The sequence below is a fragment of the Notolepis coatsorum genome (assembly GCF_963971535.1).
Source record: "Notolepis coatsorum genome assembly, chromosome: 1".
NCBI classification, from domain to species: Eukaryota; Metazoa; Chordata; class Actinopteri; order Aulopiformes; family Paralepididae; genus Notolepis; species Notolepis coatsorum.
This window is the reverse complement of record NC_140165.1, coordinates 173,439,653-173,453,835: the sequence shown is the minus strand read 5'-3', so window position 1 is coordinate 173,453,835 and position 14,183 is coordinate 173,439,653. Positions and strand designations below refer to the sequence as shown.

General features: G+C 43.2%; 1 protein-coding gene across 1 annotated transcript in view; it reads left to right on the top strand.

Annotated features, from left to right (window-relative positions):
• Window positions 1–13,609: 13,609 nt before the first annotated feature.
• Window positions 13,610–14,183, top strand: part of LOC311223464 (protocadherin Fat 3-like) — a gene marked incomplete at both ends in the record, with an annotated part of 130,417 nt that continues 129,843 nt past the window's right edge. The window contains one exon of the mRNA XM_084308251.1: window positions 13,610–13,780. Coding sequence (XP_084164377.1) covers window positions 13,610–13,780 — 171 coding nt within the window. The remainder of the gene's footprint in view (window positions 13,781–14,183) is intronic.

The following is a 14,183-nucleotide window of genomic DNA, read 5'->3' as shown; positions in this document are numbered from 1 at the left end:
GGTGTATTGTTCCTTGTGTGTTTTTATCATAGAGGTGTGGTTATACTATTAATCTGGATTGTCTGTTATTCTAATGTTAATCGTAATCAAGGATGAAGACTATTTCACCATACAAGACGCATCATATCTTTTTGCTCACTGATGGGGTCCCATGTCGCGCAGTAGGTGCCCTTTTTTTCTTTTCGCCCCTGCCCTTCAAACAGCCTGAGTCCGCCACTGGTGAGGAATCAACTGGAGTTCAAATATTGATGTTTTGAATATTCTGGTATGGCAAAAATCAAAGATGGCTGCAATTTCTGTATTTATTTCGAATTACGCTTCATAACTTTTATTCTATTGAACCTAGAATGGTGATGTTCAGGGACGTGCACAGGACTTTAGAGGGGCAGGTGCTCAAAGGCTGAAAAGGGCACTATACCTGTGGCTTTTAACCGAGCGCACGTAACGCGCAAGCCCGATTTTTAAGGGCCCTTTTCGGGCGGGGGGGGGGGGGGGGTCCCCTTTTTACGCTTTTTGGTGATCAAATATTGAATATTGAACTATAATAATCAGTGCAGGAGCTCATGTGGTAGTATTGATGTTGAATTTCATAATTAATAGGTGTGAATAAATAATTAGAGAGTCATAATGTAGGAGAAACAGACATTCTACACCAACCCCCTCTCATGAGAAGACTGCGTACCCAAACGGTATGTAGGAGAACAGTTACAGGTCATAAAGCCCCCCTCAAGCTAATGTAATCAGGAGACAACAAAGACTATGTAAATAAGTTGCATCCCACAGACGAAATGGGGACTCACTCTAAATCCTGGTATATTTATCACTGTTATATTATCTGGTAAATAAAGGTTGGTGTAGGTAACTTACAAAGAATACTACCATTTAGAATGTCACATGAAAGGAAGGGTGATTACACTCTTGTTATAGAATTCTGGTTAGTACTGTATGGTAATAGGCCCTTCTGTTCCCGGGAGGACGACAACGACGGGGGCCATAGGCAGGCCCCCCCTCTCTGTCCAAACATGAGAAGCTATGGCCCAAAGGAGGGGGCTATTCACACCACCCCACCTGAAGACATCACACCAACCCCCACCCGTGGGACAAGACCCAACCCCCCAGAAGAAGACGCTGGATTGGATCAACCATGTGCTAATATTGGCTAGAAATGATAGGATATAAGGGCCCACAAAGTGTGATTCTGGAGCCCAGACCCTACCCAGGTCTGCATGCTCCAACCGCCCACCCCACCGAGAGACTACTGCTGTTTTAATGTAAGTAAGCCGAATGGAACCACACCATGTTTGGTTAGAATAGAAACTTAGCTTAGAAACCAGGCTTACTTACATACAAAAAGGGCTTACAGTATTGTCAATGTATGTTCAAATTATGTTAACGAGTGACTGTTTCTGTACATATTGGGGTTTGAGATGCAAACCTTATTGTGATTCCTGTACACAGCAGCCATGTTAATATTTTCTGATAATCTTTTGTATGTAAAAGGCAACTTCTTATTCACCCTTGGCCTCTGGCTCAAATAAATGTTGAGTTGAACTATAGTTCTGGTTTGTCTGGCTACACGTTTATTTCTTCATCTGCTTTAAGTCAGATGCGGAGACCAACAATTCTATCGTATATGATCCCTTTCTCCTCCTTCCAGATAAGCAATCCCATTGTACTGTACTACAATAACCTTAGATTATTGTGGGATTCTGTAGGAATATACTACAGAAATGGTGCCGTTCTTACCCACCCTGTTGTGCCCCCCCTGTAGATGTGCGGTGAGGTCTCTGGACCTTGCTGTGTGTTGGGGACGTGCAGGGAAAAGAGCTGGGGGTTGCTGCGTTTGAAGTTGCAGGCAGGGGCTTGTTGTCTGGATGGAGGACAGAGGGACAGGATGAAGGCTGGTTGTGTACGCCGCTAGTTGGGACCCACGGAGAATATGGCCTTTTGCGTACAGGAATGGGGGAGCGGTGGTTAGGTTAATTTAGGTTAGAATATCCAAAGGTGTAGGGATCGCGCTTGTTGTGCAGTAAACATGCAAACATGGGCTTTTGATGTTTGTATGTTTGTTCAGACACAGGAGGCCGTTCCCAGCCTATTCGTTTGAGGTTTATAGTAGCTTAGGGGGATAGGTTAGGGATAGGTAATTTACTAGAAGGCGAAGGCGTGGAGCGGTAGAACGGGGAATAGTCACAGATATGCAGGAAGAGGGACTGTGAAGTGGCTATGGTTCATTAATGGGTAATGCGGAGTAGTCAGATCTTAAAGAAAAGATTATAGGGTAAGGTAAAGAGTTTAAAGGACGACTCCACTTTTTTTGGAAATTAGCTTATTTAACATCTTCCCTGGAGTTAGACAAGAAGATGCATACCTTTTTTGTCTCTGTGCGTGCATTTTAGCTTTGGGAATAGACGCTCCGTTAGCATAGCTTAGCTTCATCACTGGAAGTGGGGGAGGACAGTAGCCTTACAGTGCCTTACAGTGTATTGCAAGGTCTGACATTGACCAAACTTGATATGCATGACCTTGGTGGGCTCTAGGTCAACTCCTGAAAAGGGGGTCAATGTCAGACTTTGCAATCAAAGTTAGGGGGCTAATAACCCTTGCCATAATTTCAGTGCGCCCCCTAACTTTTGATTGCAAGGTCTGACATTGACCCCCTTTTCAGGAGTTGACCTAGAGCCCACCAAGGTCATGCATATCAAGTTTGGTCAATGTCAGACCTTGCAATACACTGTAAGGCACTGTAAGGCTACTGTCCTCCCCCACTTCCAGTGATGAAGCTAAGCTATGCTAACGGAGCGTCTATTCCCAAAGCTAAAATGCACGCACAGAGACAAAAAAGGTATGCATCTTCTTGTCTAACTCCAGGGAAGATGTTAAATAAGCTAATTTCCAAAAAAAGTGGAGTCGTCCTTTAATGAGAGAACCGTGATTGTAGTACAGGATATCCTGGTTCCACGGTGAGAACAGAGGTAGCCTCATGCAAAGTTAGAACCTCATATAGTAATATATGAACCTCATATGTATTAGATATGTGGGCGTTGGGGGTGCACAACTACTGGTTTATGGGGTAGGTCGAGGCGTCGGACTGCGGCAGATGAAATGCTTAACTGTTCATGAGGCTCGGTAAATCTGATTTGGCATTCGACAGATGCGTATTCTGGGTTATGAAGACCTAATAATTTCTCAGAAGATGGGCGCAATAATAGTGGTAATTTTTGCATATCTGAACAGTGGGGGAGCTATATGTTTGCGCCGGGCAGGTGGGGAAGGTCTCGCCGGGGTGGCGGTACTCAAAGTGTCGCCCGAGCGGGGGTTGTTTCACTGGGACATGGATACAGTAGCTCAAACGCTGTTTGGATTATGTAATCAGATGTGATAAAATGAAGGGGCGATCGGTATAAATCAGGGGACTTGTTGTGGGTCGCAGGAATAAATCGAGTTTGAGGTTAGAACTCGATCGCTGTGATAGCTGGCGAACATATTAGTACTTTAATAACATGTTGATTCAACGTACTTGTTGTATTTTGAATGAAAGGGGCGATTAAAGCGAACGGTTGCACTTAATCTCGTTTTTAATAGTAGCGCGAGGTATGTGTGAACAATGGCTATGGTTAGGAATGATTGAGGAAACGTAAGAGCTTATTGTTGTTTTATTATGATATTTTAATGACCAACAACCTGGGGTCTGGAGCGAGTCATATTGGAGATTGGGGCTAACTAGCTTAGCTCTGTGGAAGAGTCGCGGTGGAACTAGGGACGTTACGACAACGATGTGGGAAGAATTGACAAAACGCTGTGGCGGTAATTATTGTTAAGAAGCGTATCGAGGCATAAGGTGGGGAGATTGTGGCCGTTTTGAGGGTTATTATTAATGCGGTAACGATTGTGTACGATATTAAGAAGTCGCTGCTTGATGATGTCATGGTGTTGGATAGGGAGTGTGTAACGTTTGCGGTGCGTGGAGCCGGACGAAGAGAGGGGTAGGAGAATTGGTTTATGATTCGTGTTGGACTGTGTATGCGGCGTTGGTAGGTGAGAATGTTTTAAAAATTATTTTCTTTTAAAGTAGTTTGTTATTTTAAGCATGTGTGTGTTGTTTATAGTTGGATTGGTACTGAGCGGATTTAATGAATGAACGGATCTCGAAAGGCACGGCTCCCGAGAGGGCATTGAACGTCGCATTGGGTTGGCTAGCGGGTTAGCTGGTATGAGAGTTTGGGCGATAACGCCGTGGAAAGGGCTCGTGCAATTTTATGTTTGGAAGCGGCATGGTGGCGTTGAGTGAGCGATGCTTATGTGTGAAGCGATTGTGTGATAATAACGTTGATTGGGAGTTATTTGCAAAAGTTGGTCGCTTCTGACGTCATAATTGTGGGACCTAGGGCTTGGGTGGCGCTGGGGCTGGCTAGGCTAGTTAGCTTGCGTGCGGTTGTTTTGTGGAGTTTGTGAGCGGAATGTGTTGCGATTCGAGTTTTGAAAATGATGTTTAGGAAGGGTTAAAGATCGCGGTGGATGTCGTGGCAGTGTGTTGTGTTGAAACAAGGCGTTTATGATATTAATTATGCTTTGTCGTGTTGCATCGTCCTGTGTGCGCCGTTGGCTACTGCGCATGCGCGGTACAACGTGGATTGGGTCAATGCGTTCGTAGTAATTCGCTCAGGGGACAGAAATAACGGGTAAGAGAATATTCTGCATTATGTAAAATGGTTGTGTTTGTATATTGTGCATTCTGTGGGTTGTAAACAGTGTTCTGGGAGTGGTTTTGGTGGTATTAGTACGAATTATTGTGGAAAAATAGGGTGTTTTAGGTGCAGCATGTGTTGGGACAGGGGAAGATGAACAAGGAGTAGGTGATTCAATATACATGCCCTTAACTGAGCTGGGATTCATAAACCAGATACACATTGTACTTGTAATAAATGGGCAATAAATATGTTACACAGGGGGAGTCTTGACCAAGTGGGGAGAGGCGTATCGCTTGCGTCATATTTTGGTTAATACATCTACATTATGATCACATGTCACCTAGATACAGGGCTAAGCGTTCCCAGAATATCCTGTTTACAGTTATGAGACTTAGCATGATTGAAACTTAACTGGTAATGATGTTTGATTTCTAATGAGTGGTGGTTGATAGAATGCTTATGTGTGTGTTGTGCGTGTACAAATGTGATGGTATTTTTAACCAAGGGGGGATGAGTAGGTGATTGATTAAAAATAGTACAGCTAAATACATACAAATGGTTAAGGGGATGTAGACAGAGTCCAGAGTACAAGGAAAATGAGATGGGCTGCATTGGGTAAAGTGGTCTACAAAGTAAGATACGTGTAGGATCGGTTTGTCACAATGTGTATGGTATGAGGAAGTATTTAGGACTAACCATCATAATGTTATGCTGAAATGAATGATGCTTACATGTATAATAATTAGATTTGATGGACATTTCCAGTTTTTTAAATCTGTGTAACGTGTACAATTGTAGGCTTAGAATAATGATGTTGTGTTAAAATGGTAGTTTTTAAATTTAATGTTGCTGCAAGTCTTTAGATTAAAAGGGTCAAAGCGGATAATTTTATGATGTAGGCTTGTTGGCATATGTATTTTGTTGCATTGCTATGTTGAAATACTGTTAGATTGTTATATCTTTAATGCCATTGGTTTACATAGGCTGATGTTTTATATTAAGATTGATTGCAGATCCTTGGGTCACAATGGGATAATTTAGTGACAGGGGATTTGTTTAGATGCTGCTTTGATGTAAGATTGTGTTTTAGCAGTTATTATAAATGATTTGTGTGTTTAATGGTTAAACCTCTTGTGGAGTTACAGGAGGGAAGGGTGGTAAAGACATTTAGAACAGGTCACAAGGCCCGAGGGGGGTCGAGATGTACAGCTGTTACAATGAGACAATAGTCTCTGTAGGAATATACTACACTCACTTATCCTTGAAAGACACTTTTATCACTGACTTAAAAGGCCCATACATCTCCATAAATGTTCAGGGGGGAGGGAATAAGTGCTTACCCTACAGACCCCAAGAAGTGCTGTATATTCTGTATTGTTTAATATAAATGCATTTTTTATTCCAATCCCGATTTGTATTTGAGATTCCCAAATCCCATCGGACTTGACTTCTTCGTGTCCCTCAGTGAGTATAATACCAGCATTCAACTGTATGCGCCACATCGGTTTCTATCATCATCATCATCACCACCCGCGCTATGCATAGAATATATAGGTCCGCGGAGAGGCACGCTGAGGAGGCTGTGCAAACTGCAATGGAATATGGGGCATCGCTCTCTCTCTACCTAATATTTTGATTCTATCCTGACATTTTTCAGTTGGAAGGGCAGTCTATATGCGTAACGGTAAAAAAAAATATATATATATTTTTTTTTTTAAGGGCACTTTTTTATGAGGCTCAAAAAGGCAGGTGCTCAAGCACCCCTTGGGCTCTATGTGTGCACGTGCCTGATTCTGATCATAAATCCTATATGATATGATATTATATTCAAATGTATTGGCATCATACAGCACAAGTACAGTACAATGAAAAGAAGTTTGGCATCTAACCAGAGTGCAAATGTAACAGTATATAAATATATACATTAGTACTACTGAGTAATACTTTTATTGTTTTATTGTGGATCCCCATTAGTCTACACCAAAGTGAGACTACTCTTCCTAAGTGGTCCAAACATTAAAAATACAAACACACACAAAAAAAGTAAAATAAAAATATAAAACCACAAACTCACAAGAAAACATCACAACAAAAAAAACAAGTGAATCAAAGCTCACTCAATATTCATAAGTCAGATATCACAAAACAGATACAATTCGTTTAAATGATTTTAACTCATAATATAGCATAACTTTTCTCAAGTCACCGATCACCTTTATATTTCTATACTAGTTTCAATAATAAGTCAATGACCAAAATGTATCTCGTTATTCCTGAGCAACATTTTTTACTTATTTTTTTAAACATAAATGTATTCCTTACCATAGTTATATTTCTTGGTATACTATTCCAATAAGCAACTGCTCTATACATTACCGTCTTTTTCAGAGCATTTGTTTTTGGTAGAGGTAAAGTAAAGCATGCATTTTTTATTTGTTATTATTTCTTTATTTTGCACCATTTCAGCAAAACAGTAAAAACATTGACCGTGACAGAAAGTGTATAAAGGTGCTGAGTAGAGGCCAGAGACCCAGATGGGCCTCAACTCATTAAATCATTGGATTAAAAAAAATAAACACAAAACAAAAGTAAAGTGAAATAAGTTCATAAAACAATTAAAACAATATTAAGATAATAATAAGATAATAATAACAATAATAATCAAAGTAATAATAACAACAACAACAACAACAACAACAACAACAACAACAACAACAACAACAACAACAACATTAATAATTAGTCTAAACAAAGTAACATGAAACTGTAAGTGACATTAATGGTTTTATGAGATTGAAACTATTCATTTAATAATGTATATTTAAGCTTGGATTTGAGTGATGAAATAGATGAGCAAAATTTTATTATGGCAGGTTTTGAATTCCAAATAGTAGGACCTCTAAATCTTATACTGAACTGACCTAATGTTGTGCGGAAGAAATTACGATGAATATTGTTTGATTGCCTTGTTGGATATGAATGAATACTGGAGTTTGATATGAAAAGATTATGGAAAACAATAGGAAATAAATCTAAATTAAAAGTGCACAGTTAAACATAAAAATACATAAAATCAAATCAAATCAAATGTATTTGTAAGGCCCGACAACACACGTTAATGTCCCCATGGGCCGGACACGTCTTCTTTAAACAAGTCAAGAAGAAACATAACAATAAGTCAAGAACAAAACAAGAACACCATAAGGTCCAACAAATTTAAAATAAATGCAAATAAATGAAAGAATGCAAGCACTCCCAGACATACCCCACGCGAAGGTAAGGAAAAACTCACTAAAACCTAACAATAGGGAAAAATGCTCCACAGGCAGTGTGGAGGAGAGAAACCTTAGAAGGGCCATTCAAGGGGGGATCTCCCTTCTTAGATGTCGGTGATAGTAGTGTTGCAGACTAACAGTTGGTAAGCATGCACTCATGTGTGTAGTGAAACACAGATGAGTGCATGCAATAGCAACTGAACATTTTGAAAGATTAAAGATAGAGCTGATAGCGATAGCAACTCAACATTTTGAAAGATTAAAGATAGAGCTGATAGCGAATCTATTTGAGGCTCAGGGGCGGCGCAAAGAGGGTTGCGTCCTCCCCGTCTTCATCACGGGACGTTCAACACTCCGGTCATCGCTCCGAGACAGCCGGAGACAGGGAGATAGGGGCGGCGCAGAGAGGGTCGCAACCTCCCTGACATCATCGCGGGACGTCCAGCACTCCGGTCACCACTACGAGACCGCCGGAGACAGGGAGACAGGAGGGCACGCAGAGAGGGTCGCATCCTCCCGGCCTTCATCACGGGACGTCCGACACTCCGGTCAACACTCTGGGACAGCAACTCACAGGGAGACAGGGAGACAGGACAGGCGTTAGACAGCTCGCGTGATTGTAATGGGCGGACATAGCAATAGATACAAGTGGTAAGCATATATGTGAATAGAGTAGAGTAAGCATATTATGTGAATAGAATAGAAGTACTTAACCCAGCAATGAAACCGCGTTGACAGGCCAGTTGACAGACGACGGTAAGGAGCTGATCCATGGCCTCGGTGGTGCATGTAGAGCAGTCACTGCAATCTTGGCCAAGACCCCGAGGCATCCATCACCTTAGTCAGCGCTAGGAGACGGGCACTCAGAGAGATGGGGGGGGGGGGGGGGGGAGGGTTAGAGAGTTCCCATGTTTGTAGTGCTGCAAAAAAGCAGACATGGGGGAAAATAGACATCCTAACTAAACTAGACAGATTACAGACATATCTTGTAACTGCAGCTATGGTTAACAGTTGGTTAATATAGTTATATTCGTTTACAATTTTATATGCTTATTTTTTGCATATTAATAATAATACACACAATTGTATTTCTTATGGGTTTATATAAGATATATGAGTAGCGCACGATTTCTATTTGTTTGTGCAATTATTTTAGTCTCACGAGACTTGGTCCACTTGGACAGTACTATCAGAGCAGCTCTGAACTCTCGCACCACCGCCTACAACCTGGGCAGAGAGTCAGGAAACATGGAGGAATACAAGGCTACAGTCTATACTCTGCGCAAGGCTGTAAAACTTGCAAAACGGACATATGCTGATAAACTGGAGACACAAATGGCACAAAACGACACAAGAGGCTTATGGCGGGGACTGAGGACAATAACTGACTACAAAGTCAGCGGCCCCTCAATGGGGAGCGACGACGCCTCGCTCGCGGACAAACTCAACTCCTTCTACGCTCGGTTTGGTGTAGACAGTGGCGCCGCTAGCTCAACGGCTAGTGACGTCACTGGCGCTCCGGCTGTTGTGGAGGGGGGGGGGGGCAACCGCGGGGGTGCGGGGACGCTCTCTCGTTGTCGGAACACAGTGTGAGAAGAGCATTTATGCAGGTGAACACCAGAAAAGCTGCTGGCCCAGATGGTATAACAGGACGCATACTTAAGTCCTGTGCCAACCAGCTAGCCCCTGTGTTCACCGCCATATTTAATCAATCCCTGGCAGAGTCAGTGGTCCCTGCCTGCTTCAAGATGTCCACCATCATCCCTGTACCAAAGAAACCCTCCCCAACATACAGACCGGTGGCACTCACCTCTGTGGCCATGAAATGTTTCGAGAGGCTTGTCAAGGATCACATTTGTGCCTCCCTCCCCAGTGATATGGACCCCATTTAATTTGCATACAGGCCAAACAGGTCCACTGACGATGCGGTCTCCCAGGTACTGCACAGCACCCTCTCTCACCTTGACCGACAGAAGGGGGGCTATGTGAGACTGTTGTTCATTGACTATAGCTCAGCGTTCAACACCATAGTCCCCACCAGACTGGTGGACAAGCTGATCGAGCTGGGTCTGAGCTCCGCCCTGAGCGCCTGGTGTGACGTACATGGGTACGTGGGTTGGTCATTACCATTATTACTGTATTTATGACACCATCTGAACATCAGGTTAGTATATGTAAATGTGTTATGTTTTGTATGTGATGTGTGTGTCTGCCATGATAGCTAATGCTGTCCCTTTCTCTTTCTCTGTCAGGTGCCGCCCATCCCTACACTGAAGAGTGCTGATTGTCTAATGAATGACAGCTGATGGCAATCACCTCGAGAGGGACGGGTACCTGACAGCACACACACATCCTGGCGCCTCATTCTGTGTCAATTGCCAGTGACCAGAGCGTTTGGAGGTTGCCCTTGTTTTCCACTGTGTGGCTTTATATATATTGTTGGCCTCTGTGCCATTTACCACTCTTAAGTGGATCTTCACATATATATTTATACTGCCCTTTGTTTCTTCTTTGTGTGGGTTGTATACATTGTTGGCCTCTGTGCCTATTTTCTTCCCTGTTAAGGGATTGCTATCTATATACATATTGTTGGCTTTTAGGCCATTTTTGCCACTGTTTCCCCAAGGGAACTATATACTGTGTTGGCCCTTGCCAACACTTGTGTTTTACCTATATTACTTGTTTGTTCTCCCCTTACCCTTCTCCCTGTTTGTTAATTGTTTGTGGGTTGTTTTTCCCTTCGTTATATATACATATTGCATGTGGAGGTTTGAATCCCTGCCACAGATAATAAATATCATTTACCTTTTGAAAGCGCATTTGTGTTGTTTCCTACCTGCCCAGGACTGTGCTTTAAAAGCATCTACTGAGAGGGGCTGTTTTTTGTTCATGTGCAGCCTGCTCCAGTTTCTATTCTATGTGGTCATCAGACCTTTGTACATGACATGGGGGCTCGCTAGTTTGCACAATTGTATAGTTCCTTGTTGTTATGTGACATGTGGACTTGTCGATTGGAGCATGTCAGGTAGGTTGCGTCTTTTCATTTGGTAAGTTATATTATTATATATCCATATTTCCGTGCTGCACGCTTGACTGTTGTAAACCATTTTTGTAAGTTATGCTCTTAACCATTCAATTCTTTTCCACATAGGTAAAGGGTGGATCACCTGCTTGGTTAGGGGGAGGGGGGCACGCGTCGTCTATTCCGGTGGAGCGTGCAATGAAATCGGTAAGCGGCTGAAGATATGTGTAGTCCTCATCCCGCTAGGGGAGTAGTTTAGTCGGGGTAGTTAGTGTTACCCAGATGATCCTAGTTAGGTGGTTAGAACCAACATTTATTATTTTCATGACTGTTAGATGTGATCAGATCTGATCACAGGTTGTTTTCCTGTCGCCATTCGCCCATGTTTCCCTCTGGAGGGGGTTGATTTTATCATGGGGAACGATATCGCTGGGGAGAGTGTGATCCCTGTGTTGGAGGTTGAAAACGCTCCTTTGACTGACTTGTGTTGTGTTGAATTGATTAAAAGTCACCCCGATGTTTTTTCTACTTGTGCTGTCACCAGGGCACAGGAGAGGAAGCAAACTCAAGCTTTGACGTTGAGTGACTCTGTCTGTGGCGAGGCTCTCGCTGAGGACAGGGGGCCATCTATTGAAGAGATGGAAAAGGTTGCTGTAAGTTGCGTTCAGGGGAAGCTGGTAATTCCCAAATTTGCTGACGTACCACTACCACTGACTCGTCAAGCATTGATCGCTGCTCAGCACAGTGATTCCTCCCTATCAAGTTGTTTTGCGGCAGTGGCCAGTGCTACTGCTAGTAAGAAACAGACCTTTGTGATAGAGGAAGGGGTGTTGCACACCTAGACCGGGTGTTGCAGACTTGAGGTGTGGAGAAGACTGGAATACAAAGCGTCAAATTGTGTTGCCAATGGTATATAGACATCACGTGTAATTGTTGGCACATGAACATGTGTGGTCTGGCCATTTAGGTATTGCTAAAACTTGTAATAGTGGGGACGCCAAATCAGGGGGTGCATCCAGCTCCCCTCCGCTCCATTCCGGACATGGGGGAACCTTTTGAACATGTCTCTGTCATCTGCCTAAAACAAGAGCAGGAAATAAATACATGTTGACAATTATGTGTGGTTTTACCCGTTTCCCAGAGGCGATACCTCTGAGGAATATTACTGTTCCGGCCGTTACCAAAGTTCTAATTTGAGTGACACCATTTTGGGTCCTGTTGATGTTATTTTTACTGACACCATTTTGGATCCTGTCCATGTTATTTTTGTGACGCCATTTTATGACGCCATTTTGGAAGGAGATGGAAGCTGTGATGGTACCAGGGAAATGTGCTGGTTTTTGTTTCCCTGTTTGCTGTCCTGTCGCGATGAGATGATTTTTTTATTCTTAATTTTTTTCAGGAAATGTTTCCAGTTTGTTGTCTCCTGTTGACAGGTCGGAATCGGTGGAGCGGCCTGTCAAAGTAAAGTTTGTTGTCTCCTGTTGACAGGTCGGTATCGGTGGAGCGGCCTGTCCAAAGTACGGTTTGTTGTTTTTTTCACAACATTCGGTAATCCACATGTAGACCCTTAAAGGGCAACACAAAACAGTTTAAGAAGTATTTCCAATAGTCCAAACTATTTGCGAACATGTTATTCTCTAGAGTTCTACACACCATGGGGAATTTGATGTGTGACTACATTTTTTGTACATGAACTGAAAACTCTACCGGCCTGCGTGGACCAAACCCTGTGTGGGATATATATATTGTTGGCCACTTTAGATTCATCCTACACTGTGAGCTACATGGTTAGAGTGGTGTTTCTTTGTTTATCCAGGTGAACTTGATTGTGTCTTATGGCACTTATGGTTATTTGTGATTTAGATCTCACCACGTTTTGAAAACAGTGTGCATACAGTAGCCAGTATGTACTACATGCAGTTTTCACGATTTGATGAACTCTGGCTTTCATGATGCAAGCCCTTGTTTGCCAAGATGAGGCAACATATAGCCTCCGGTGATCCCTGTAGTTATGCCCAGGGGCAGCCCGGTGCGGCTTCTAAGTTACTTTGTTTATATGCCTTGGGGAAATACTGTGTGTCCATTTTCCTTTTTGAAATTTGACTCAATAGAGTGCGCTGGTGTTCGCTGCATCGGCGGGCTGGAATTCGGATTATATATTCATTTCATAATTCCCGGCATAATATTTTAGGTAGGCATAGCCCCCCTGGCCTAATAGACCCGCTGCCTATGAGTGACGTCACTGCGCGTCTATTGTAGTACATATTTACAGACATTGTTGTTCATATTGTTGTGCATATTGTACATAATACAATTGTTATTGTTGAGTCCAATGATGTTGTCTGATGTGTTTCCAGAACGACCGTCCTGGAGCACGGTGTTCATGTTGGGAGTGCGAACCCCATTAAGCGATGCGCATATCGTGTCCGGTGGCAATGAGGGAGGTAGTGAGGGGAGAGGCTCTGTGCACCTGGACGAGGGGCTAGCTGAGCCTAGCCATAGTCCCGGGAGCTCTCCTTACCCTCTAGCTCCCAAGCCTAATGTGTCTCCCCGTTTTCTGTACTGATTACAGGAAGGTGAACGCGATAACTGTGCCTGACTTGTTCCCGTTGTCCAGGATGGGGCCCATCATGGCCTTCGGGATAAGGAATGCACCGGCCACGTTCCGACGGCTGATGCGTCTGGTGTTGGGTGATGTGCCTAGGGGCATTGTATGTGTTTTGGGTGATGTGGTGGTCGACCGTGTGGGCCCAGAGCGTGGCCTGTGTGGTGCTGATGTAGCCCATTTGGTGGGTGATTTTGTGGAGGTGATGGATTGAGGGAGACATTTTTTTTTGTTGTTGTTTCTGTTCTCCCTGGTATGTGGTACTAATCTGATGTTGGGTAATAAGTAATAATGTTTTGCTAACCCTACAGGTTCGCTCTTATGGGGGGAGGTGTGACGTACATGGGTACGTGGGTTGGTCATTACCATTATTACTGTATTTATGACACCATCTGAACATCAGGTTAGTATATGTAAATGTGTTATGTTTTGTATGTGATGTGTGTGTGTGCCATGATAGCTAATGCTGTCCCTTTCTCTTTCTCTGTCAGGTGCCGCCCGTCCCTACACTGAAGAGTGCTGATTGCCTAATGAATGACAGCTGATGGCAATCACCTCAAGAGGGACGGGTGGACAAATACCTGACA